General features: G+C 36.0%; 1 protein-coding gene across 11 annotated transcripts in view; it reads left to right on the top strand.

The window, feature by feature from the left end:
- NBEAL1 (neurobeachin like 1) overlaps positions 1-22,260 on the top strand; it is an 86,148-nt gene that overhangs the window by 27,726 nt on the left and 36,162 nt on the right. For 8 of the 11 annotated variants that reach the window (XR_013953770.1, XM_080600298.1, XM_080600297.1 and 5 more), the window contains exons 8-26: positions 711-796; positions 1,507-1,813; positions 2,771-2,877; positions 5,880-5,966; positions 7,393-7,476; positions 8,984-9,082; positions 9,186-9,766; positions 11,272-11,404; positions 12,051-12,170; positions 13,465-13,768; positions 14,692-14,777; positions 15,206-15,295; positions 17,804-17,975; positions 18,977-19,110; positions 19,532-19,691; positions 19,788-19,890; positions 20,640-20,796; positions 21,418-21,576; positions 21,931-22,090. Coding sequence is in view for 10 of the 11 variants with exons in the window: in XM_080600298.1 (XP_080456424.1) it covers positions 711-796; positions 1,507-1,813; positions 2,771-2,877; positions 5,880-5,966; positions 7,393-7,476; positions 8,984-9,082; positions 9,186-9,766; positions 11,272-11,404; positions 12,051-12,170; positions 13,465-13,768; positions 14,692-14,777; positions 15,206-15,295; positions 17,804-17,975; positions 18,977-19,110; positions 19,532-19,691; positions 19,788-19,890; positions 20,640-20,796; positions 21,418-21,576; positions 21,931-22,090 (3,129 nt within the window). In the remaining variant the exon portion in view is untranslated. The remainder of the gene's footprint in view (positions 1-710; positions 797-1,506; positions 1,814-2,770; positions 2,878-5,879; positions 5,967-7,392; positions 7,477-8,983; positions 9,083-9,185; positions 9,767-11,271; positions 11,405-12,050; positions 12,171-13,464; positions 13,769-14,691; positions 14,778-15,205; positions 15,296-17,803; positions 17,976-18,976; positions 19,111-19,531; positions 19,692-19,787; positions 19,891-20,639; positions 20,797-21,417; positions 21,577-21,930; positions 22,091-22,260) is intronic. The other 3 variants (XM_080600294.1, XM_080600301.1, XM_080600302.1) reach the window with 1 other exon arrangement.

The raw sequence follows: 22,260 nt of genomic DNA, 5'->3' as shown, positions 1-22,260 counted from the left end.
CCTTTCAAGACCAGGTTTTAAAAATAACTGTGCAATTTTCTTTTGAAAGAAGACTTATACTTTCAGTATATATAGAAATATTTCTTACTGGTAACTTGTAATTGTCTTAAAAGTTACATTATTATTTTAATGAATATGGAATTCTTACATTTTCAATTTCTGTTTTTTGTTTGGAATCTCAGTTTTTAGAAACCCAAGTCATTAACATTTTTATCTTAGAAGTTACTAATGTTTTACAATGGGTAATTCCAAATAAAACAATCCTTCCTGGTTTCAGTTGCAGCTACTATTAGTGTTGTGTTAGCGTGTCCTCACTGCTTTGTGTATTAGCATGTCCTCAATAGTAAATAGCCCTCAAAAAAAGGGGCTTATTTTCCATTTTGGTGCAGTTGCTGTACCTCTGTAGGTCTGTCAGGCTTCCTGAAGCATGTTTTATGCGAGTTGAAGGTTTGGCTCTGTGAATTGCTGATAAATGTAGTGTTGTCATGTTCTTCTGATAATGCTGAAATGGGTGCATTTGTGTCTGTGACTTATGTGAAAAAAGTGGAGATTATATAGTTGAATTTTTTTAAGTTTGCATGGTGACAAGGAGCAGGGGAGCTTATTTTTTATTATTCCTGTTTTTTTGAGAGGTGGGGGGGAACAAAAACTTTGTATAATTTATGTGACCAAAATAAGGAAGCCTTGTACTTTTTATTTATTCCAATCAGAATGCTTTCAAGAAAGTGAACATCTCAAGGAAAGCCTGAAATGTTGCCTGCTACATCTCTTTGGAGCTATTGTGGCTGGTGGTCAGGTAAGGATGTTCTAAATTTTTTTCAGCTGCTGAAGTCTTCAACCTCCTTTTCATTGTTAACGGCTTATACATACCCCCATAATCAAGAAGAATTTGCTCACTATGAATTAGTTGTTAATCTTGTGAAATGTGAGGCCATTCTGTGCAATAGTATCTAAATGATAAAAGCTAGGTTCTTTTTTCAAATAGCAGTTGGTAGCTATAACTACATGTTCATAAGAACTTACTATAATATTTTTGTATCATAAAAAAATATATCACTTCGCAGGTAGAAAGTTTAGTTATAAAGATGTAAATTTTATGTCATCACGTGGAATACATCTAGCTTATTTCCTTGTGTGTTTCAGTAGGAGGTGCAGGGAGTTTGTGTGAAAACACAGGTCTAAAATGAAGTTTCAAATTAAGGTTTATTTAATAGTAGGAGGTTATCAAGGCTACTTTATAAGAATTTTGACATCTGTTTAAATAATGTTTCCTTTTCCCTTTAAGTATTCTCTTTTGAAAAAGAAGGCCTAGTTAAGTGGACAAGACGGGTCACATTTCATCTGTAGCCATCAGTGTAATCCAAGCAGAATGTTTCATATTTACCTAACAATTACAGTGCATAAATTACACACAATATCACATGTTGTATGATTCAGGTATTTTCAAACCAGCAGTTTCCATCTGAGTTGTTTTTCATCCTTAATTTTTTTCCCCATGGGTTTCAGAGGAATGCTCTTCAAGCAGTATCTCCTGCTACCATGGAAGTCTTGATGCGTGTTTTAGCAGACTGTGACAACTGGGATGACGGGAGTCCTGAGGAAGTGAGCAGAAAAGCAGAGCTTACTCTGAAGTGCCTGACAGAAGTTGTCCATATCCTTCTTACCAGCAGTTCTGACCAGCGGCAAGTGGAGACCAGTACAATATTGGAGAACTATTTCAAGCTGCTTAATTCAGACCATTCAGCTTTACCTAATTCAAGGCGATGTAGGCAGTGGGAGACCAGGTTCATAGCTCTACAGATCCAAATGCTGAGTGAGTACCAAATTGTGCAGTTCCTTTAAACTTCTCTTAATTAATAACTCAGAAACAAGTAATGATTCAATCATAATACTAATATAACTGGATGCTCTACAAATAAATGTTCACTTCTCTATGCAACTGAAAAATTTCAAACATATCTTCTTTTTGATGTTACTTTAGACATACTCTGTTTCACATTCATATTTAACCAGAGTGTCAAGGTTCATGGACTGCCAGTCTCTGTTGAAATTTTTTTTGCTAGACAACAGCTGATGGTCTTCATAACTGCAGAGTAAGGAGGGTCTGTTAAAAAATACCCACGTGATGTCCATTTTGTGATAGTTTGCTTTTCAAATGGCATTACTATAAACACTGGCCAAAGATGATGGTCTTAAACAGTTGGTACTAAGTCATTAGAGGATTAATAAGATAAGCATTCAGGATTTGTGTTCTTTTATTTTTTTTCTCTCCACTTTGTTGTTCGGAGTGGCAAATATAAATATAGGTATTTCCTTCCCCAAAACTTCCAAGAAAACTGGAGTAGTATTAAGGTGACAAATGCTAACAATGAAAAGCTGCTGTAGAATACAGAGAAACTGCTTGATGAGGAAGCTAGTATTTCTGTGCTTTAAAAAAAAAAAAAAAAAGGCTGGTTAGGTACTTACAAATGGCAGTCTTTAAACAGAGCCCCAAAACAATCCAAGATATTATGTAGATGAATTTTTCTCCAGATATGGTAGGTTATGTGATTTTTATAGTGTCAAAATGTGTAGCTTCTAGTGCTCTGTGCTTAAAATGTACATATCTTTTGATCAAAGAATATATGACGTATAGTTTGTTGTAAAACTTTTTCACATTTATTATGTGCAATTTCTGATTGTGTTCCAAAGGTAACAGATAAAAAAAAAAAAGCTTAATGGATTTGGGAAGTATTTTGTTTTTGATGGCAGTTCTGTTTTAATTTTGTAGATACCATCACAGCCATGTTAGACTGCACAGATAGGCCTGTTCTGCAGGCAATTTTCCTTAACAGTAACTGCTTTGAGCATCTCATTCGACTGTTGCAGAACTGCAAGGTAAATTTTCCCTTATCTGTGTTTTTTTAACAAAACCAGTTTTGTAATGTTGCAGTTAAATTAATTACATTTATATACTCCTTCTAAATAAGATGTGATCTTTATAGCGTCTACATGCTGGAAGTAAAACTTTGGTTTGGTTAGAGCCAAAAATACTGTGAAAGATCTGAAAGATCTAAGTTGCTCTAATCATTTTTTTGCTAATGAAGTAGATTTCTTGTTTGTCTTATAATTAAAAATATTCATTTTGAGTTCTTCTGAGCAAAAAGACCTTTATAGGCACTGCTCAAGCTGTTAGAAATGTTCTTAGATTTGTTCTTCTCCTACATAGAGTCTAGTGTTTACAAAACTGTTTATTAATCTCAATCCCAGATGGGATCCCAGAATTTGCAAGCCAGTGTCTTCCAGTGATTCCTCTGTAGATTTCATTTCCCTCCTCATATTCAGCAATGTATGAAAAAATTGTTTGGATTATGATTTAACTGTACTTACAATGAGTGGCAGAATGCTAATTTACTTGAAATGTTTTTAACAGTGTTTGTGTTTTTTGTTTGTTTTTCATCTTTTGCTGAAAACAGTTTGTTTTACCTTTCCATTCTCCTACTGTGTTGGGCATCTGTGCCTATTTTTGTACTGACCTTGTACTCTGTAAGAAACTTCTTTCCTAGTTTCTTCTTAAATCACCAAGCAGTGAGACGTTTACCCGATCATGGAGACTCTGGCTTTGTTCCTGCTTTCATGTAAACAAGTGGGATTTATAATTTAGGAAAGCAGGAATGCTTGCTTTTTTTTTGATTGCTCCTTTCATTTCTACTCTGCCTGTATGTCTGTCATAAGATATGCATTTTGGAGCTTTTATCCTGTGATAGTCTTACATGCTACTGTGATGAATTGGGTATCAATGCTGCCAGGTTACTACATAGTATTTTTATAAACTTTTTTTAGTGAAAATATCCCCAAGGATGATAAATGGGAAGGGGGGTGGATGTGGGAAAGATGTTTTATTTTCCAGTGTATCTCTACACTGTTTGAACATCAAATGGCAAAGATGAATTTAGTATTGGAATTAGGATTTCCCCTTGTTACTAGAGGAAGAAGACCCTATTTCTAGATTTTAATTTTTTTCTTCCCTGCGCATGAAGATCTTGCTACTGGATTCATTAGCAAGCTGTGTAAAACACAGTTCTGCAGCCCTGTGTCAGATAGCAGGAGAGTCCAGACACAGATACGAAACTCAGGAATCTATTGGATCTTCAGCAGATTTGAAGAGAGAGAAACTTTCATGGAAAGGAAAGGAGGGTTAAAGAAAATCCATACCACTGTTTCTGCTATAGGTATCTCAGCTTGAGGTATTCAAGCCCATACTTCTAGCCATACTTTAAAATCATTTTCTGTCCATCAGTCTTCTAAAATTTAAATCTTTTTTTCCCCCATTTGCTGGTTTTAAGCCTTATGGACAAATTGTTTTCCCTTAACTATGCTCTAGGATTAGAGATCAGCATAAGGGTTTTTCAAAATTACTCAGTTAATTTTGGTGATCTGAATGTCACCTTTTGCCTGTGATATCCAAGAAGAGGGACTGTATTTTAAGAGGTGTCAGAAGGGACTCATTCTATCCTAAGACATTTAACTAGTTGCTCGTAGGTCCTAAATCTTTTCTCTTTGATTAAATTCTCTTGGAGATCAGACTTTGAGCAAAACACAATTACCTCTAGCAGTATGCCTGGTTGAAAACGTGTGATTATTGTTTGAACAGTTTTTACATAGAAGACTTTTGACATGTATTGTCAGAATTAAAGTAACCCATCTGAAAAAATTGCCCTTTTTTTTGCATGTCTGCATTTCCTTTTGTTTAATGTTCTTATTTGCACTTGTTAATGCTATAGCCCTCTGAGATGTATTGTAGTAATTCTGAAGTATTAAGTGCTCTTGACTGTCATGTACTTTTGAAACTGACTTGTATTTCTATGTGCTTTCACGCCTACATAAGTCAAAGTAGTATCTTGAGTGTCTTCCTTTTGTTTACCCTTTTTTTATGGAAGCTGATTTCCTAGGTTGCTCCTCTATGGAGAGAATGCCTAGTAGGTAATGGAAGAAAATGTATGAGGAAAAAATGGGGAATGCTTAGTTTTTACCCACTGAAAGAAAGGTTGGTTTTTTTTTTTTTGGTGGTTGTTGTTTGTTTTGTTTTTAAAAGGATTTTAAAAACATTTTGATAGTGGAATATTTAACATGTCTCTTTAGAATGTAAAAACAGAAGAAAAGTTTTAGTCCTGATTAGATTATGACTGACCTATACACACACAGTGACTGCAATGGATTATGAAGATACTTGAGTGAGTTTTAAACTTGCAAATTCAGGTGGAGAGGGCAGGAATCTAGCTGCTATACACAGAGCAATTTATGCTGAAAATGCATTATAGGTATACGTTTTATTTACAACTTGTCAGATTCTTAAAATAAAAGCAGAGATTTTTTACCCGTCTTCCTGTCCTGACGTTTATGTGCCTCAGAAATTCTACTGCTGTTGCTGTTTGACAATTTAAATATTTTGTCTAGATATCTTCAGCCTTCATCTAGGATGAGACATAAGTGGGCACCAGTGAGGCACCTGTATCCATTTCTTTGCCAAAGTTCCATTGTTGTCTTTATTTCTTAAAAGTAAATTTTCATCATGTTGCATACAGTAGATGAAATCAGTTGCTAAGCTTTTGACCACTGTTAACTTCTAGATAGGTCTGTTTCCTTGTCTTAGTGATTACATGCTTTCATCTAATTCTGGAAAAAAAAAAAAAAGTGCAATTAGTGTCCAGCAAAAATACAGAGTAATCTTCAGTGTTCTAAGAATTAACAGAAGACTAATGTTAATGGAGGGTTGCATCTCACCAGTGTGAGAACTCACTTGTATGTTAAACACAAATCCAGGGCAGCCTCCACAGGTTTGGCTGGAGGTAACTGTTTAATGCAATTATTTCCATTATTCTTGTCTCTGTTTCTAACAGCTGTTTTTAAATGCTAACAATAAAGTGGCAGACAAGAGTGAAAAAGACCTTGCCAACAAATTACTGACAGAAATGAATGAGGACCAGGTACCTACCTAATCTGTATTGTGCTTCAGTTGAGGTTGAGACACAAAGACAGGAAAATTGGTTCCTGTGCTTCACCTTAATGATCCTCTTTAAGCCTTTTGCAGCAATCCTTGTGTTGCTGCAGCCATCAGTATTTTCTGTCCGTGGAAAGTAATTTTCCTGATTGAATTCAACTTCAGTTTTATTTATCTGCTTCACGTTGCAGATATTTCAATAAATTGAGCATCAGTTATGCATTTTTAAAAGGTGAAGTACATGAATGGAATCTAAATTCTATCAGCCTGGTGGTGATTTTTTTCCTTCCCTTTCCTCTTTTTTGCTTCTTTGTCTCAGCACTGTGGTGTTTTGGATTCTGGGGCCTTGTTTGTGAATCTCAATGGTTGTATTTGATGTCCTGATTCTGTGCTTGTCATCAAGAACAGATGTTCACAAAACAATGGACAGGCTGAATCAGGGAGGTAGGAATAGCCTGTTGCTTTAATTTTCCCATAATGTTGTGGAAAGTACCAGATGGAAATTGTTGCTATATTAATTTTGTAGTAGAATAATTTATTCCAATGAAAAATGTAAAGATGCTAAGTACAAAGCGTTGTAATCTACAAATTGTGATTCTAACTAATGGGTTTGGCTTTTTTAGAAACTCAGTGCAAGACTAACTGCATGTAAATGTTTCTTCACATCTAACGGTCTTCTGATTCTTGACACTTCATTTTCAAAATATTTCTGATACGCAGTTTAATATTTCAGGGATAATGAAACTGAGTATGTTTGCACAGTTTTGCTCTAGGTTTACTGATGGACGTGAGATGGTGCTCTGATTTATTTGACCTTAAAACGAGAAAACGAGCATAGAGATACCACCATAAACAAAAATTAGAGGGAAAAAGAAACAGCAAAAAAAGATAACTTGAAATGGGAAAAGGAGATGTTAAGCAGTGAGATGAGGATATGGATGAGGAAGCCACCTTACTGTGCTGGTGTGACTAATCTCTTATAACTTGTGTGTGGGTTGCATTGGTATATAGGGACTTAGATGTTAAATAAAACACTTTGTATGAAATGCACATACCTGATGGATTGTCAAGCAGCACACACACACCTTAGAAGAAACTTCTTAATTTGTTTTCCTCCCTCCCTCTTGAGGTTGTCCATTAGCCGCATGAGGAAAACCTGTTTGTCCATCAGAATATTTGAAGTGCAATGAGTTTTGTGAATGCTTCTTTCTTCCTCCTGAAGTATTGTCTATTGTTAATGCAATCTTTCTTGTAGGCTGTGGGGGTTATGAAATCTTTATTGGTGGGGAGATGATTTTTGGAGCATGTTAGTAAACTCTTGGTTTTCATCCTGGCAGGAGGGCATGGTATAGATTTTGGAATAGAATGGTCTTTGCACAGTTGTATGTAACTTCTGTACCTGCTACTTTCAGGTGTTTCAGGGACACCTAGACTGCTTGGCGGTATCAACCATTCAAGCCCTCACAGCAGTAATGCTCAAGTCTCCAGCTGCTAAGGTAATGGTACATATGCAGAGGTCTACTTGCAATAGACCTCCTGATGTTGTCTCCAGTTAGCATTTTTATTGAAAAATTCTTGGTAAGGAATCTTGCTAATTAAGATGAGCAACTTGTGTCTGCTAATTTCTGCCAGATAGGAGCAGCTGATTGGCATCCCTTATCTTTTTATTTGTTTCTAATGGCTGGATTCTGAGAGATCTTGATATCAAAACTGGAAGAATGGAGGACTAATGGTATTTGGAGCTTTTGTAAAGGAAGTACATCATTACTTGTCCCATGAATATCTGGGATAGAATTAATGAGTATTTGCAAAATATAGCTTCAGGCAGGAGTATGTGTCGTAGCTTTATCGTGTCTTTAATCCAGGACCATACTGCTGTCTAAATGGTGGTCTTGCCATTACCCTGCCTTCCCTTTGTAGTTATTCTTGTGGTTTGATAAGTAGACAGGCAATGGTTAGTTTGTGAATCTGACTGGAAGCTGAGGCTGCAGAGAAGTGGATTTATTCTTAGATTGCTTAGTCTGTTAGATTCACCTTGTTGAATGATTCTTGGCACGGGGAAAGGGGTATGACTGCACAGTGCAGGCCAAAGTAAGAGTGGAAATCACCTGATTTGGTTGCTACTTGCAGTACAGTCTGAGTGAGAAATGACAAGGTAGTAAATTAGGCTCCTCCAAAGTGTAACTCAGAGTACTCATATCTCCACTGTCTCTGGGAAGCCTGGGAAAAGTTGTATGGTGGGGTTGGGAACTGACTGTAATTCACAAAGGTCAGTAAACTTTTCACCTGTGCTTCCACTGCAGCATATATATTTTTTTCTTTGCATATTTGCTTAAGCAATTGTATCGTGTCTGCTGGCAGACTCATCCATCTGTTTTAATTTCAGTGCAGAATACAGTGGGGAGAAGAATATGCATTTTGTATGATGTGTTTTCTGTTTACTAAGTAAAAAAAAAAAAAAAAGGTACTACATTTTGTATTTTGCAGCTTGATTTATTTTTTCCTTCACGTAAAAGTGATTCATTTTTCAGGAAAACTTCCCTGGAACACTTTTCTAATTTTTGGAGTGTTTAGGATGGGTGACTTTTAATCAAGCTGGTCTAGGAAAATCTTTCACCCCAAAAATATCTGGATACTTAAAATTCTCAACATAACCACTCCATTTCATGCTGTAGTTTGTGTTTAAAAAATAAGGCTATTGGTATTTTGTGATAGGCTTAACATTTTGAGTATACCAAAGCAATTATATTTTTGTATAGGTAATTACTAAAATGTAATTTTGATCTTTTATTTTTCTGCATGCTGCAGTGAAATCCTTCTTACTTGCAGCATGCTAGGTATAGCAAAATGGGCTTATTAACAGAAAGATTTCTAGCCTGTAAAATATTATTCTTGCATCCTAATAATTTTTATCTAATATTGTGTTAAATTAAACTTGTTGCAGTAGAAGAACAATTTGTGTCCCTTTCATTTTTTTATTGAGACTTGGATTTTTATCCTCAGGAGGTCTTCAAGGAGAGAATTGGTTATGCACATATATATGAGGTACTAAAATCGCTGGGTCAACCCTCACGGGAATTACTAGAAGAACTCATGAATATGGTGAGATATGCTTTCTTTGAATGCTGTCTAAAATGCTTATGTCTCTTCAGCAGTACTTCTATTTTTATTGTATTTCATATCCAATTTTTCTGCTGTTTTTCAGGCTGTTGAAGGTGACCACATGGCTGTTGGGATATTAGGCATTAGTAATGTCCAGCCATTATTGCTGCTTATCCAGTGGCTTCCAGAACTAGAGTCACACGACCTGCAGATTTTCATCTCAAATTGGTTGAGGCGGATCTGCTGTATTAACAGACAGAGTCGTGCCACATGTGTCAATGCAAACATGGTCATCCGTATCATTGAGACATTAAATTCCCATTCTGCACTCCACTGTACTTGTGCAGAGAACCTGATTGCCCTTCTGGGCTCTTTGGGGAGCCAGTCAATGGGATCAGAAGAATTGCTTCAGCTAATACGGCTCCTGAGGACTGAGGAACCAAGGCGGGCTCACCCTTATGTTGTTCCAGTGATGCGAGCCATTCTGGCAATGGCCCGGAAGCAAGGCATGGCAAGTGCCTTGCAGTATTTCAACTTGTATCACAGTATGGCAGGAATTGCAGTTCCATCAATTCAGAAATGGCCGGGCTCTGCGTTTTCTTTCAGTGCTTGGCTCTGCCTTGACCAGGACCAGGTGGACCCTAGCACAACTAGCAAAAACGGCAAGCGGAAGCAACTCTATAGGTATGGTTACCGTAATGACTTCAGCAGCATAAATCTAGGTCATCTGTTCCCTGTGGCATATGGCACCCTATTACATGCCGTACTTATTCTCTTCTTCATAGTATGCAGTATATAGCACTTAGTTTGGTTAGTTTGTGAAAGGGAGCGATATCATCTGTCACCACAGCCAGGCTGTGTTAAGAAATAAGCATGTAGTTTCTCAATTACACTGCTTTCTTATATGTAGTTCTTGTCTGCAGTTTCATTATCCACAACTCTGAATCATGTTTTAAGGTACATAGCTTAGAAACAACAGCAACAACAAAACACCCCCAAATGGTCTTCCCCCTGTTTTCTGCAAAGACAGTGGAATCTGTGTTTCATATGAGAGAGCAACGAAAAGGGCACCTTCATCGGTTTAAATAGTAGACATTGGCATGGTTTATTCTTGATAGTTTATATAAGTGTGGGTTAACTATCTGGGTACAAATGTTCAATAGGAACGTCAGGAGTATTTATATAGCAGAGCCCTGATGAAGGGTGCCACGTGATGAACTGTCATAACACTGTTTCCAGTTTGTCAGTGTGTGCCACTGAAGATCTTAAATAGACTGTGGTCCTAGAAAACCATGGTGGAATTACACTACAAAGTTTAAAAAAAAAAAAAATTAAGTCTACGTACAGCTTTTTTTCTATGTGATGCTGCTATACCAATAACTGGCTGTTTGTATATCATTTTATGTACAATTTTGAAGAAATTATGCCAGATATTTCAAGCTGTGTATAATTTCAGTACAGAATCTGTAGCTTCGTTACAGGGCAATATTGATGTGTTTTTGTTATAGGGCACTGATGTTGTCAGTAATGAACTTACATATTCTGTATTGAAATTAATACACAGAAATATTTAAAATTCCAGTGTCAGCTTAAAATGCTAAACACACAATTGAATTAAAATCTTTAAAAATTATTTAACTGCTAAATTTTATGGTGTTTAGTTGTAAGACAGTTTACATCTGCTGAGACTCTCTATAATATTCATGACACTTTTGTGTTTTATATTGATAGATATCTGACAGTACTGTAAATAATGCCTTTGCCTGGAATTACAGGCTTTGATAGCACTTCACAATTTATATTTTTCGTATTCAAGCACTTAAAAACATAAAGATTTCTCAAGACAAGCTTATGCTTGCAGGGCTTGTTTATAGATAGCTGCTGACAGCTGATCTTCATTATACTGAGTGAAATAAGGTATATAACAATGACTACACTTATTTTGCATTAAGGTTCTTGCTGATAGATAATCACGTGTTAAGAAAAAAAAATCCTTAAACAACACTTCCCTTCCTTGTAGTTCTGTGTCTTGTTCTTTGGAACAAAAGTGATAACTAGTCAAATAGTAAATAAGTGAGCAGCGATAAACAGCTTGAGTTGCTTCTCTCCTAATGAAAATACTGTTAGGCGACTTAGAATAGGTTTGATGAAGTAAGTCCTTGACTGTGTGTTTTGTTGTCTTTCTATAGCTTTTTTACGGGAAGTGGTATGGGTTTTGAAGCCTTTATTACGTGCTCTGGGGTATTGGTGGTTGCAGTTTGCACAAAGAGGGAATATACGACAGTGATGCTTCCAGACCACTGTTTTTTTGACTCGCTCTGGGTAAGATTTGATACTGAAAAACACTGTTTAGGACAGTACTGTTAGCTCAGAAGTCACAAGTTTGTGGGTTTTTTGGTGGTTTTATAAAAGGTCTATGAGGTCTATTTTTGTCATACTTAGTTTTGATCTTATGCAAATAATTAAACTCAAATAATACAAGCACTTTCCACATATATTAGTGGTTGATTAAAATAAATTATGACTATATTGTTATGGACATTGTTATTGATAAGCTGATGATTAGCATTGTTTTTTATAGAGGTGTGGAGTTTTTTTAATGTGCAGATTTTTTTATAATGAATTAAAACAAGCATATTGGCTGTGGTGCTGAGTGCACACTACTGTGTTTAAGCCTTGCCTTTTTCTATTCCCATATTTAAGGACTGACGTGCATTATCCTGTAAGAGCTGTATCTCTTTTCTTCCAAAAACCTGTTAAAAAGTAAACTACTTGAAAATGGAAGCAGTTGACAGCTGGTGTTATCTTCTTGTTTATACTTTGGATTTATTTTCCAAAGCAGTTTCTTAAATGGTTTCCTCACCAGATTAGTAGAGATGAAGTTAAATAGTTCTGTACAGTAACTTCTGTGATTCTGTCATTTTCATGCAGTACTTTTTAATAATGTTTTAATTATTTTATTAACCAGCACAACATAACTATTGTTCACATGCCTGGAAAGAGGCCCTTTGGTCAGAGCCTTGTATACATCTATGTCAATGGACAGCAGAAGATCTCTGCTCCACTTCGATTCCCTGCCATGAATGAAGTAAGTTCACCTTCTGTGTCATTCCCCTGTCCTGATGAACTCTCATAGAAGAACGAGAACATAATTGGCTTCTTTTTAATACGGAATTTGAGTAAGAGTTTATGATAGCTTAGTGTATTGCTAATAAGTTTATGTTCAACTTTGGTCAGTGTCCAGAATATCAAATTGGTGAATATGTATAACTAACCAATAAGTAATGCTTGTGTAGTCATCTCAGTTTAAAAACAAAACTAAAAAAGAATTTACCTTGGTTAGATGGGGGGGGAGCGGGGGTGTTGTCAGACATAATGACATAATTTATGATGAATAGTCACCTCTGCAAGTAGGATTACTGTGGTAGTGCTCACTGAGAAATATTCTCTTTTTTCCGTTAGTCACTCATTTGTATTTTCTGTGTGTCCCCATAATATAGGCTAGTCTTGCACCTGCTTTGTTAGCTGGATAAGCAGTGTGCATGCAGCTAATCTAACTTAAAATTTTAAAATGTGTATGCATTTAACCTGAAAACACACTAGCCATCAAAATGAGTACATAGCATGTTCAATTTTCTTTGAAAGCATTGTCCATTCTTTGTGTGGAACAAATCGTTTTTAAACTGGGGTACAATACTGACCATTCTTCTACTTTTTCTAAGTCCTCATTTGATATTTGTTAAGTATTGTGAGAAATTTTAGTAAACATTTAAATTGGACATAGTCATGGTAAAATCAGTACAACACTAAAGAATGACAAGTAAATGTTATTTCTAATGCAAGATAAAACTTTGGATTTTGGCTCAGTTGTAGAATAAGCACTATAAGTAAGGTAGCTAAATGTTAGGCAGGTAAGCCTCCCCATGAGGGCATCTATTTGAGTGGAGTGACTGGTACGGGAAGAATACAGTAGCACATATGCTGGGGCTAGTATTTTCAAATGTAATCCAGAAGAATATATCCAAAGAATATATCCAAATATAATCCAGAAGAGGAATGTCTACCAGGGTATCTTACCAGGGTGCCATCCTTCCTGGCTCTGCTCCTGCCAGCTTTTTTTGTCACACAACAGCTGAGGTTACCAAATTTGCTTTTGATTGTAGAAGGGGCGTTCTGCTGTTATGGAGAGTGCATGCTCTTTTTCTACTGTGCTGGATTACTGATTCTCCAGGAAATGCCAGAACTTGCTACTCTTGATATAATTTATTTAGTTCAGGTTTGCCAGAGAGAGTCTTCAGATTTGTTTTGTAAACTGTTGGGGTGGGGGGTAGAAGGAGCTTAGATTTACAGTATCTTTTTTTTTCCCATGCCTGACTGTCCAGCCTTTTACTTCTTGCTGCATTGGTTCAGCTGGCCAAAGAACAACAACTCCTCCTCCATCTCAGATACCAGACCCACCTTTTTCCTCCCCTATCATGCCCCATCGTACGTCACTTGGGGGCATTCTGTCTCCAGGAAGTTGGGGTGGAATGCTTGCAAAACCGGAGCTCATCACCAAGATGATCTCAGCAGGGACTCAGGATAGTGAATGGGGATGTCCAACATCTTTGGAGGGACACCTTGGATCAGTTATCGTCTTTCATGAAGCACTGCAACCCCCTCAGGTGAAAGCATTGTATTTAGCAGGTAAGCGGTGATTGTACTCGTTTTAGTGGAACAAAATTGATGAGTTTTGGAAGTACCACACTGAGCTTTGCTCTATACATACACATAATGATGAAGTGAAAATCCAGAAGAGTTGCAGAGCTAACCTAAATGGGTTATCGAAGAGGGACTTACAACAAATAAGCTCAAAACGGAATTCTAAGTATTTTTAGTTTTATTTGAAATGTTAGGTTTACTGAAGCTCATCTATTTATATGTACAGACCTGCCAAAATTAAAAATTTTTTGTAATATGTTCACTGTTAAGTTCTTAATTTTTCCTACTGTTTGCCTACATGTGTGTTTACAGTTGAGACTCTTTAAAGTATTGCTGCTGTTAAACCATTGAGGTGATATATTGCTTGAGGATTTTTTCCACAAAAATCAATCTATTTAGGGGTGATTTAAAATATATATCCTGGTAAGCCAGGTCTTACAGTGTAAGGTGTTAAGGTAGTAAGTTCCATAATGATCCGCAGTTGTTAGAGATAAGTATGGAAGTACTTGCATTTAAATGAAATATTTTCTGTTACTAAACAAAGCTGTTTTGAAGATTACTCACTGTTCGGTCATTTGGGCTTGATGACAAATGGATTGGTGGCAAGTATGAGACAGCTGTTTTTAAAGACAGAAACATAGCTGTTTGTACAAAATAAAATCTCTTTATATAGCATTTTATTTAACATTTTATCAAGAACATGTATTTCATTTTAAGCAGACCGTATTGAATGAATGACTTAGGTTGTAAGATTACTTCAAAGAATGTTTCAAGTATGTAAGTATGTTTTGGGTGTCCAGCCAAAGGTTACAACAAAGAATAGTAGTATAAAAATTGTGTAAGTCAACAGTAATATCCAGTGGACTCTTAAAAATGAAAACTAATCATTATGTACGTTTATTTTATAGGTCCAAACTGCTTAACTCCATGGAAATCTCAAGAGTCTGAAGTAGCAGACCTCCCCAGTAAGGTGTTGCTTCATTACACACCAAAGGTATGAAGTGATAGGTAATTTTACTTTGTTTACAGGATCTGCAATAATTTCAAAACTTGTTCTAGATGTTCCTTTTTGTTTTGCTATCGCTGTTTCATTAGAACAAGCGAATATACCATTTTTATGCTGTGGTTAAGGAAAGATGCAGAGCAGTGAGAGCTTTCTTAAAGTGTTGTCTCATGCAGGGGTAAAAGGTGTTACTCTTGTTTGGCAAAAGGACAAAATTATCTTGTGCAATTGTGAATGTCAAATCTAAGATAACATAAATTATATTCCAGGGGTCCTAAGTTGTTTAAATACTTTACTGTCAACACAGTGGCACAAACTTTCTGAAACATATTATACATAATTTAGAAACCTTATTTGACGTTGAAGCATCTGTAACTTGTTTCACAAATAATACTGTAGCCTTTTAATTTGTTTAACAGGCCTGCAGAAATCCAATTTGTCTTGACCTGTCTGCTAATCTCTTACATGGAAGGCTAACTGGAAACAAAGTAGTGAACTGGGACATCAAGGTAAATGCATACTGAGCCCGCAAAGCCTGATGTAAACGTGATGTCAGGTGAACATGTATGGCTACGTTTTGGAATGCTGGAAGTTACTGTCATAATGTCAATGACATTTAACTGATACAGACAGGTTTTGTAATGACAATTAATGGGCTAATGCTGTAGCTGGAGTAGTGTTGCATTACCTTTAATGAGAATTTACAAGGGTTGCTGCTCTTAATGTTGTAGATAATACATTAAAAAATGTTGTGGTAGCTGACTCAAATCTTCATAGTCTGTTCAGTGCATGTTGTGTATTGAAAGAAGAAATCAAGGGTGATATTAAAATAATCTGCTAGTGTTTAAAGAGAATTTCATCCAGTTATCTTAATTACTTTTAGTTTGGGATTGGCAGGACTATACGATTTCACAGTATAAAAGGGTTTCTTCAAAGTAAATACCAAAGATTCATTGAAGAGTTCTACTTTATTTTGTCTCTGCTATATAATAATTTTCCAAAATTTTTTCCTCGTTGGTGGATACATTTGGGTTATCTGATTCTTATGGGCCATATGAATCATCTTTGTTTAACTTTTGCCAGCATTTATAATAACGGTACTACTGTTTCTTTAGTATTGGTGCTTAAAATTTTACATTTTCTGGCTAAATCAGTTTCTAGTATCTTGCTCAAACATTCTATTATAGCAAAACTGTCCTATCTGTGTTTTTTCTTTGTTCTCTTCCTTCTTACCCAACACTTAGGGAGTCCATATGTTCTTCTGGTTGATAAGCTCTTTTCTAAGACTGACAGTTCAGGTCTGACTTTATACTATAGACTTGAAACTCACTGTGAAGTGCACCCCAGCTTGATGAATATTTTCCTCTACTTGTTTGCTTATTAGTTCCCTAATCATTAGCACATATTAACATCAAAAATTAAAGTCAAGCTTCTCACTGTGTATGAGAAAGTCAACTAATTTGCAGCAAAGGAGCTTGGTCTAGAAACATTGACATGATAAAAGGTATTTTAATTTAGATGGAATGTATCCAATTCTGTTCTGTAGATGATCTTTTCTTACAAGAAAAGTAAAGGTAAATGAAGGTAAATGTATGAATGCTGTGCATATGCTGTAACTTGTGGAGATTAATGTTAAGAAAATTCAAATACGTTTGCTAGTTAAGCTAGTTAACTTTGCTATGGTATGAATACTTTGAAAAAAATGCAGTTTGTTGTCCTTATCCCCAGTAGTGGGAAGAGGGGTGGGTGAGGATGGTTTGTATCTCTAGCTTTGTGGGAAAGCATATTGAAAGTACAAGTCTTAAAAAAATAGTTGGACTTCATTAACAAACACGATGGGATTTGGCACCCTCTTGAGGAGGGATAAAATGTGACACTGATCAGGAGGGAGCTCATAAGGAGATAGTTACAGCCTGAAAGGAGTTAAAGCTACTGCTGGCTTTAGGTTCAAATAAATTCTGTTTTTTCAACTTTCAAAAATGTGGTGGTTCTTGTTTTGCCCAGCTAACTAGAAAGTTTCATCCATTAGATAAATTTTGCAGATATAAAAATCTTTCTTATTTTCTGTTCAATTATCATTAAATTCACCGTAATAAACATGAGGATACCTGGACTGGGAAAGGAACATCATAAAGACACATGTAATAGAGTAACAATTGAAAAACTGGAACATGATGGAGGCAAAAAGAATGGTTTTCTCCACTTCTCTCCAACATTTCCAGGAAGGGAGAGTAATATCCTGCATTAATAGACTGACTTACAGAACATTGTTTTTATTTGGGTTTTAAAACTTTTAGGTCGCAGTAGTTTTCATTGGACTAAGCTGGGCAGGTGAACAGGTATCTCTGGCTAGCTTTCTGGTTACTATCTGAGACCCAGATTTTTTTTAAGTGACATTTGGAATCACTTCTAGGAATCTTGTGATTTGAATATGTTATACCTTACCAGAGGGAGTTTTATTTGAAGTGTTGTGCTACCCCTGTTTGAGAGGAATGGAAATAAAATGTATCTTAGGAGACTTGAATTCTAAAAAGGGGGATTAGAATTGAGGTTTATGTAAAGTTACTTTAAAAAATCAAACTCGATTTTTTTTAATTGTCTGAAGTTGAAATCTTGCAGGAATAGGATTAAAACACAGATACATAGTCTCCTTCCTGCTTGCTGCAAGTAACTTAGGTAACAGAAAAATATGTTTCTCTCTGTTTTTCAAATACGTTTAACAGAAGATTCTGTCCAATAGTTGTATCGTTCGGGTTCCCATGTTGTTTAGTTGAGGGGAGGTGGAAGGAAATGCAAAAATACACTTTCAGAGCAAGAACAAGCATGTGTAACTACAATGCCTAGAACTACAGCAATTCTCTTGTTAAATTCAGTATTTTAAACCAGTTTCAATGTGACATGAAACTCTGATTGATTTGTGAGTTCATAAGGTTCCTTGTACGTAGAGTGAATTTTGGTTACATAGTTCAGAGGATGTTATTTATAGTGACCTCTTTCTCCCATTTCTCTTGATTTAGGATATGATCAACTGCATTGGTGGAATAAATGTGCTGTTTCCATTGCTGGAGCAGATCAGTTTCCTTGGTGGACAAGTGCCTGAGAAGTCTGAAGGGGAAACTCTACCACCTCCAGAAGTAGTGACTCCTGTAGAGGGTGACTGGGTGGTATTGGCATCCACAAAGGCATCAGGTAGAAAACTACAGTTGAGATGAAATTGTTCTTAAGCTTGATTTTAATTAAAAATCTTCCTGTGAATGACAGCCATTCTATTACATGCTGGTTTTTCAAAGCAGCAATGTAAAGCTGACAGACTGTTCCTGTTTCTTATATGATATGGTTACTGAATGCCGGCAGTTCAGCACTATGTAAAATTAACCTAATAATGTATTGCAAATATAAATGTATTTGATAGCATTACTTTTCTTTTAATGATTTACTCTTATATTAGTGTCAAAATATGCAGTTATTTTCATTTCCAGTCTGAAAAATTGGTTCTTATTATTTTGAGAAATCATTTTTTTATATAAAACATGCTAATATCAATAGGAGGAGCTTTCTTGCAACATGAACGCTGGGTCAGGCAGCCACACAAAAACTTTGCAGTATCAGAACAGTGCTGTGTAGACTTCAGTTAAACTTTCATTTTCTTAGGAAAATGTCCACAGAGGCAAATCAAGAAAATTAAAAGGAAGCTTTAACAATAGATTTAAAACAAAAGAAAAAAAAATCCTCTACTAATATAAAATGGAAATTAACTTTTGTCAGAAAACCCTGGAAACCAAGGTGTGCAAGGGAAACAACATTTTTGTTTTGAATTTGAAGTGGTGGAATAAATATCTATACCAGTATATTCCCCCCCAATTTTGATATATGTCTAGAAAGTGTGACTTTGCAACTACAGAGGAAGAATAACTGCAGCATATGCAAAAGTCTGTAACTGAAACGAGAGAAGTCTGTTTGTCTATGCTACAGCCAGATAGATGAAGCAACTGGGTCACTTTGTTCTGGAGGGGCAAGGAAAGACTGATTCTTCGTTGGAAAAAAGTCTAAAGACAGCCTACAGCTATGGAAATAATGCATCAGGAGTTAGGAAGTTCAGGAAATAGTGACGAATATAAACACTTCATCTTACTTTTCTCCCACTGTCCAACAATCAACCATGAGGCTTTTGCTACTGTTCTGTTTTGCAGAAGCACGGCTGGAGAAGAATGTTGTTGCAACTTTCATCTTGGTGATAAAACACTTTATTCAGAGGCATCATGTTAATCAAGAAAATCTGATTCACTCCCATGGAGTTGCCACCCTAGGAGCCTTGTTACAGAAAGTGAGCAAGTCTGAGAAACAACCCGTAGTAATGAGTGTTATGAATGAAGTCCTAATTACTTTGAAACATTCTTAATTTGTACAGCGTGCAAGGCTTCTCTCAAAGATTTACTTAATCTATGCTCTTGTTTCTCATATTTCTGAAACCAAGAAGATATAAGGAGTTGATCTTGGTCTACAAAGTGAAACATGGTGTTTTGTCTTTATTTCCTGTTCTGCTTTTTTTGGTTATAGATACTGTATTGTATGTTTTTTTTCAAACTAGACTGGTTTGCATGTATTTTATTGCTTTAATAAATGCAGATTTGCTATAGAAGAGAAAATCTTTTTTTTTAAAAAAAAAAAAAGGTTAAATTAAAAAAAAGTTTATCTTAAGAAACTCTTCATTTTCTGAGTATTAAAACATGGTGTTATTTTGAAAGGTGCCAAGCAACTTAATGGATGTGAACGTACTGATGGCTGTACAGCTGTTGATAGAGCAAGTCTCAGTAGAAAAGAACATGCAGCTTTTGCAACAGATGTATCAATACTTACTTTTTGACTTCAGCATCTGGAACAGTGGGGACTTCCCCTTCAGAATTGGTGAGCTCTTGGACTTGGGTAACTGCACAAAGACACAGAACTTCTCACTTGACATAAATCTTTATCCAGGTTCTAACAGGAAGCTTTATATTGTAGGGCATATACAATATCTTTCTACAATCATCAAAGACAGCAGAAGGCTCTTCAGAAAGAAGTATGGAGTACAATTTCTTCTAGACACACTCAGGGTTTATTATGGGTATGAGTTTTGCCTCTTCTAACTCCTCCTCCTTTGTTGTGTGTAGCTGTTGTGTCATGTCCATGTCTTTGACCCTATTCCCCCGCTTGTCCTAGTGAGAAAAGAAAGCTACAGTCTGGCTTTTAGTGGTTCATTTCATTTTCAAAATTGTTTTGAAAAAGTGTTTTTCCGCTTTACTTATTACTAATCCTTGACTTTTATGATGGGATTATATAAAATTTATGCCAATGATACTGGAAATGGCTTGGAAAAGTAATTAAAATTATTAAATTAAAGGACTTGTTGTCAACAATGCAAATTAAGTCGTAGATGATGGCCTTTATGAAAAGAGAGGATGTCCATTGTTTTAAGACACTTGGTTCTTTTATGTACTTCTAGCATTTGAAGTAGACTTTTATTTTTAGGAATTTGGAAATTTAGATTTCAATCTTGGTGACAGACTTGCAACAATTTATATCTGCTTATGAATATAATTATGTAATTGGGGAAGATTGGCTAGAGGGTGCGAAGTAGGAAGCTGAAGACCTGACCTGTATTCAGATCAGAAGTCTACATTTCAGGGCTTTTTAATAGGCTTGTTAAGACTCATCTGCTATTACTTATTGTTGCTCAGCTGCCTTATTTCAGTAGAAACAGCTTGTGCCGTAATATCAAGGTACACGAAAAATTCCAAACCAGCACAACCAAATAGCTATTATTGAATCATGGAGCACTTGCTTGAGTTGCTTTTCTTGTCTGTTGGTGTGTAGGAGTGGCTGTAAAGACAGTGATTTGGCTCCTGATGACCTGAGAACAATACGGACATCCCTTTATGGACTGATCAAATATTTCCTAAGCAAAGGTGGAACACATGAAGAAATACAGAGCATCATAGGATACATAGCTGCCACCAGTGAAGAGGAACAGGTATCCATTATGACATAAATTAGTACTTTAAGTGACTTGGTTTTGTTTAATGATGTTTAGGAGTTGGTCTCAATGATCCTTGTGGACCCCTTCCAACTTGGGATATTCTGTACTGTTCTGTTTAGAAATCTTTTATTTTTTGTGTTTAAAAAGTAGGGACAAGACCACAAGCATAGTGTTACTTGGTATATGGTTATGGTTAGATGTAGCTGAGGCAGGTTATATATAGACACACACTAGAATCTTGACAAGAGTGCTCTGCAGGTGAGGGGCAGAAAAGCACGATGTGTAATACTGCCATTAGAAAAGTTCTCTTAGATTACAAAACCAAATGAATTGGACTTTAACGGATCAGTTGTTGTAGTGATATGGGTTGCTATTTTGTAGATATTATCAGTAGTTGAATTTGCTTTGTAGTTCTGATTGCAGTTTGATGAAGTGCTCTGTATATACAGAAAAGTCCAAAAACAACCCTAATTTTAAATGTGGTAACAATGAGCAGACAAAAGGTACGTTGTATAACAAGTGAAGGGTGAAATTTAAAAGCTGGGAAAATTTCCCCCAAGCACAGGATGAAGTCTGCATGAATTGTGGATTAATTCAATGTTCTTAATTTTGCAGCTCTGTGGAATTCTGGATATTCTCTTCAGCCTACTTCATTCCAGCCCAACCCCAGACCAGCTTTTTTTACTGCTTTTTGAACCAGGAAATGCTGATATTCTTTACGCTTTGTTACTGCATCAAAGATACTCTGACCGGCTTAGAGAACTTGTGTTCAAGGTAATAGATTGAATGATATGTTCATAAATTAATCAATGGGACATGAATCTGTATTTTCCAATGGTCTGGCTGCAGAAGTGCATGCACCTGGAAAGATGCTAGTTATTCAAGTTTAATTCTTTCTTCTGGTAAGTTAGCTAGATATTATTGCTTACTGCCATAGTCACAATGGAATTAGTGTTCTCTTGATGTCAAGCATAAGAAGTTTAAAAATTAGTCTGTGCTGTTTGAGTTTGTTTTTAAAATTTATTTTGTAAGCTATGGAAAAGCGTATTATGTCATTCACAGTTAAGTTCAAGAGGTCTGGATGTTCCCTTCTGTTTATATTGCATTTGTGTGTACTTTTTCGTGCAGATTGTGGAAGAGATGCTGAAATGTACTAAAGTTTATGAACGCAGTAAGCACCGTATGAGACTCAGAGAAGTGGGATACTCTGGACTGGGACTCCTTCTGAATGAATCACCAGTTCCTGTTTCTCTCATAAAAAACCTTCTTAACCAAGTTCTGTATGCAGGTAATTGGGGAGTGTTATGTCTACTATTAGTAAGCTCCTGTTGCTCAGAGGCGAACATGTTTGGTTTTTGCTAAGGAAGGAGAGCTATTATCTTACAGATCTGTTGTATTTGCAGTCCACAATAGCCTCAGTTGTTTTCTTAGTTTCCTGAAGTTTACATCCAGGGATAG

The sequence above is a fragment of the Anser brachyrhynchus genome (assembly GCF_964034855.1).
Source record: "Anser brachyrhynchus genome assembly, chromosome: 7".
In the NCBI taxonomy this organism is placed as follows: Eukaryota; Metazoa; Chordata; class Aves; order Anseriformes; family Anatidae; genus Anser; species Anser brachyrhynchus.
Note: the sequence above shows the minus strand (reverse complement) of the source record. Positions and strands in the feature narration are given on the sequence as shown.